The sequence below is a fragment of the Anarhichas minor genome, unplaced genomic scaffold, assembly GCF_050575085.1.
Source record: "Anarhichas minor isolate MPS153535 unplaced genomic scaffold, ASM5057508v1 ptg000010l, whole genome shotgun sequence".
NCBI classification, from domain to species: domain Eukaryota; kingdom Metazoa; phylum Chordata; class Actinopteri; order Perciformes; family Anarhichadidae; genus Anarhichas; species Anarhichas minor.
Window position 1 is genome coordinate 13,239,682 of NW_027466456.1, and position 5,500 is coordinate 13,245,181.

At 42.4% G+C, this 5,500-nt stretch overlaps 1 protein-coding gene across 1 annotated transcript in view; it reads right to left on the bottom strand.

Annotated features, from left to right (window-relative positions):
* Window positions 1-2,734, bottom strand: part of ano8b (anoctamin 8b) — a 31,841-nt gene extending 29,107 nt beyond the window's left edge. Inside the window, exon 1 of the mRNA XM_076088656.1 lies at window positions 2,560-2,734. Coding sequence (XP_075944771.1) covers window positions 2,560-2,734 — 175 coding nt within the window. The remainder of the gene's footprint in view (window positions 1-2,559) is intronic.
* Window positions 2,735-5,500: the final 2,766 nt, after the last annotated feature.

The window sequence follows — 5,500 nt, forward strand, 5'->3', positions numbered from 1 at the left end:
ATCATCCTGACTTGCGGCTGTGCTCGCTGAGTGCTGACTGACACTGACACGTGTGAGGGCGGTTATGTGATATCACGGTAATCCCACTGAAGTCCCCAAACCCAATCCTTCTGCCTCATGACCAATGCGAGGAAATATACAGGCAAGTGGGGGGCAGGAGGTTCCAAGAGGGCAAAACCCTCCAGTCCAACCTTTGATACTTTTCATAACTGTAAAGTATTTATTTTATTGTCTGAGATGCATTTTGTCTGAGACTTTTTTCCCTATGGCTGTTGTTCATGCATTCACTGTCAGACATAATATTCTCACCAAACAAAAGCAAAAACAGGCCGGCTTTGACAGCAATTTAACACAAAGCAGGTGGTCCTGGTGCATGGGGAGGCAAATTCTGTCCACGAAAAAAGGAAATATAGTGGCTACAAGACTTGTTTTTGTTTTCTTTATTATGTACCCATTTTTATACAAATTATGCTTTTTGGTTGGGGTTCTCTTACTTGTATTAGTTAAGTACCCTTTTAAGAAAACCTAAATGCGTTCTTTACTGTCATCTTTGTGACAGTGTTCATTCATTGAATGATTACAGGTATAATAATAAATTCTCACATGAGTGACTGAAGCTTGTACACTATTCCCTTGTTTGTGCGTGAGATTGTTCAACCCTGCAGTCAAAGTGCATTGGTCTTGTTTGTAATAATGTGGCCACTATAATAAGAGTTTTTTCAACTGTTGTAGGATACTTTAACAAAGCAGTCATGCCTTGATTTTTCAGGGGGGGATTCATTACCTCTCTTGCGGATATAATATTCCCCAACTTTAGTGGTGGGCTAAAACACAGTCTCAAACCTACTGATGTCAAATAAACCCAAGAAGAAACGTGTATGTAGGGCTGACTAAGCTATCATTTGAAATTCTACAATGAAACAATCCCTGACTTTTCGGAACTGATACCCAAACAATATCTTACTGATATTTTAAGACATTTAAATAGTCTCTTTTTTATAAACCCTTTTCCTCCTTAAACAGAATAGGTGTATTCAAATGTCTAAATGAATAACGTGCGGACCATTGTCTAAATACAATTGGCAAACTTTTGATTTCGGATCAGAAACTATCTGATCAAAGATTAAGGAAACAAGATTAGCATTCGATGCAGCTTTCAGTACTTGACAGTTTTGATGCTACAGATACATTTTGGTTACTATCAATAACGTATCAAGTTTTGATACTAAACCCTACACATTTTAGACCACTGACCCCCATTTATTAAGGGTTTGGAACCTTACGTGAGAGTAGATGTTTGCTATCTGCCTCTACCCTTACAGGTTTAGACTCCCAGTCCTCCTCTTTACCTCCAGTATTGCCACGAGCTGATGAAGTAGCTGTAAAATTGAACACGTTTTCACTTTGCTGACCCTCCTGAAACCTATTCGGGACCCGAGGAGGCACCGCTGGGTGCATCAGGCTGCTCTTCCAGTCGGCAGCTCAAGTTACCTTGACCAAGTGTGGAAAGGGGCGCTCATCGGCTGACAGCCCACTGCTCCACTGCATCACTCTGCAGCAGTACACGCAGGGAGCTGAGGTAGTCTGCACCCCACACACGAAACAACCCTGGCTCGGCAGCTGAGGCTCTCTCTACACCGGCTAATACTGTGTTATGTTCCAAATATAGCCTCACTTGCAATTCTCGCAACTAGACAACTATGATTTGTGCTATTCTGACACACTATCAGGGTCACGGAGAGTACACAGAAAGCATGTTTGTTATGCTTACACTGTTAAAAGGTAGATAATACCACAATTTTAGAACTCCCTAAAGAAAAATACAGGAATGACACTGGGGTATAAACCACACCGGCACCAAGTTATGACAATATCATTGTGAGAGCCTTCATGGCTCAACCCCCAAATGACAAAACATGCACCTGCCCCATCCAATAGCATGGCAACTGACAGTGAGGCAATAACGGGGAAATAGACAGCGACCGTCTAGTCAGGCTACAGTAGTTTAGAAATCACTGGATGACATCATGAAGTTCAAAAACATTTGGTTACCTGGCAGATCTCATAATACAGAACTAAACGGAAGACGCATACACCACATAAATAAAAACAACTAGTAGCCAATGGTAGCCTGCAGCCAATAAAGGTGCAGTGGGGAAAAAATATATAGCAGAAATAACTACAAGTAGCCTAGGCTACCGATATACTGTGGGAATAGGCATGTCACGACAGGAGGTAACCGAGAATAAGGTCAAAACCAGACACTATGGATGTGACAAAATGTAGCCATTTTCCTGGAGAGAGGATATAATATCATTGGCTAATGTTAAAAAGCCACTTCCATACAGACATGTAATACAAGTCAAAACCATTATTTACAGGCCTGTAGTCTAATAAAGTGGTACTTTTGGGACGCCCTCGTGGAGACAAAAGAACGGTGCCGCGAGGTGTATGGTGCGGTACTCGTCTCGTTCCCCATCACGGCCACCTGTCCTCTCTTCCTTTATGCGCTTTCCTAAACCGCATCGTCCAAAGCGAAATAAGCAATACTCGACTCACCCAGCACACCAGAGGAGCCTTGTGACGGGGCAGCGCCCGGCTCCGGCCTCTCCGCTTCTCCCTGCTGTGCTCGGTGTCGGTGTCGGGAGCTCTCGGTGCCGTCGCCGGCGGCGGTCGCACCACCGACGGCCGCCGCGGCTGCAGCGCCTGTCGCTGCCGACCCCGTGCCGGGCATGCTCTCTATCAGCGAGGAGCAACGGAAGATGAAGATATTCTCCGGGAAATTGTACAATAGTATCGCATCTCAGGAGGAGGGCAACGCATGGGTGTAGCGCAGCGACCGGCGGGTGTCCGAGTGAAGGGGTTAAATGAGTGCGAAAGTGAAGTGAAGGTTGTCGGTGCAGCGGCGGGGGTACTCTGAAGCAGGATGCGCGGCTAGATGGAGAGCTCTCCTCCGACGACTATGGAGGAGGGACAAAGAGAGGGAGGGCGGAGGGGGGGGGGGGGCGACACAGACACATGCACACACAATTTACAACAATTCACCATAGCAGCCTTATGATTATATGAGTAATGTCCCAGATTGTCTCAGCAGGCAAATTTTAAGAAATTTCGTCATGAGAAATTCCAACATAAAGTCAGGTTAAGCAATCTGGATATTATTACAAAATCACTTCATGCACAGCTCACTTTAAGATTTTAAAATCCCACAGAAATATTTTAAGAACATAACTTATTATAACGTAATGTTTTCTTTCATACATGCATGTCCTTGCAGTCTCGCCTTGCCGTTCTCCAGGATAAATGTATAGTTATTGCCCTACAGTGACCTCTGTCTTCCAGCAGCTAGGCCTGAAATTGGTGCCAGAAATATAATCTGCTTGGTTCATTAAGGCAAAACCCAGACAAACAAAATGCATGGCTTATATTGATAACGTTTATGTGAAATCCAAAATGCTGTTGAGTTGTCATGCTCTTTAAGAAATTGTACCTGCCACCTTTAATTTCAATACAACAATCCTCTCAGCAGCAGGTCTATCAGGCAGGTGGTTCCTGCTGTCCAGCAGGTTGCTGTCTTGTGAGAATGCACTATACCCTGTCCTGGAAGATTTGATAGACTATCACTTATTCATGAATGCAAAAAATATCTTCATAGATTCAATTTTTAGTGACACTCAGGTAGGGACAAGTGTATCTTCACTTTAATCCACTGGATACTCTCTATCAGCAGCTGTAAAAGCCATCATTTAATCTCTACACCATTCACATAAACAAACTATAAGTTTACTTTACAAAGCAAATAGTGTTGTCATGTGTGCTCACATTTGCCTCATGTGTTTTATAATGGGCAAACAATAGTCACCCTATGTCAAAGCGAGCCTACGCCCAAACACATCCTTCAAAACAAACTGATGGCGAAGACTCAGTTGGTGGATCCTCTGTACTGGTAAAATATACAGTATGTTTCTATCATAAACGGTCATGTGCAGTTTTACAACCAGTGGAAGGCTTATTAAACCGCGTGTGTCAGGAGAGGAAATATGTTCCTAAGAAAATTTATCCTTTTGTTCAGAAGAGACAAAGATGTTTGTCCATTGATGGTGCACAACAGCTGTAAGGTGGCAGTTGTCACGCTTTGTGCACACAGAGCAGCCTATAAATTATTGCGTTCTCAGGTGAAAGATTAAAGACGGGGCCTCAGGCCATGTCTCTTCAGCATATACACAATCTACTTCCTTGGCCAGCCCTCCTGGATACCATGTTTCATTGTACAGACGGCAGGCAGGCAGCCTTCACCCTTGTAGCTACGGCTCACAGCTCAGAAGTACCTTCTCTTCGAGCATAAATTCTGCTTACTCACCACCCTCTGGGCTGACAGCTGCAAGGAGCTACAGTGGAACACATGTACACACACACACACACACACACACACACACACACACACACACACACACACATAGCCTTTACTCTGTGTTTATATTTTTTGATATGGACGATGAAGGACTAGACCACACCACTAATATCTTTTAATATAAGACACAAAAAATCCTTCTTACCAAATACAGAAGAACATGGTAATTCAACCATGTGAAAATGATCACGATGACAGAGAATATGAGTTACACTGTACAGTTTATTAGTTACATCCAGCCAGAACTAATGCAACCTTTTACAACAGCCCTGCAATAACTCCTATTCCTTCCTGCTTTGAGGTTACAATTAATGCTCAGTTTTAGTTTAGGTTTAAGAGAGGTGCTGGTTAAACTTTAGGTCATTTCAGAGACTGTTGTGCTGTTGAATTGTTCAGAGGTGTTTTCTAATATTCTCTATATAGTAAACCTTAAACCTACCTTTCTTTATGTTATGCAGTCAGAAACACCTACCAGTTGTATTTACTGAAGATGGGCTTCAATAACAAAAATAAATCAAACTAAAAAGTAACCATTTTATGAAACAAACATATTGCTGTGTGGAGATTAGCAATTTTGTATTTGAAGAAACATATTTTTTCCCATGCTTGTGCCTTTTTCCACCTAAAATACTAATCCTTAATCCAAATGGATTTGCCTGTTATTTGTCAGTTTCAGAAAGCGCCACAACTCTCATCACTGTTTCCCCAGAGAGTCAGTTGAGAGTCATGATCTGTCACAGGATTTTTCCCATTTTTCATTTTTTAATGATTTGACAACAAAATGAACAGATCTCCAACTATGTTAAGGAACTATTTCTTGTTTGTAATTTAAATACATGTTTGCATAAGTAAAGATATATGAAGGGAAGTTGCTTTATGTTTATGTCTATTCAGATAGATAGATATATAGATAGATAGATAGATCAGCGGTGAAGAGCACCCGTAGAGGGCAATGGTAGCTACACGGACCGAATTAAATGGCGCACAGTAGGCGGGACTTACTGCAGATTGACAGGTCTTGAACAAATGGGATTTTAGAACTGTCGATGCTGTGGAAAACGTCGTCCAATCACAATCGACAAAGGGAGC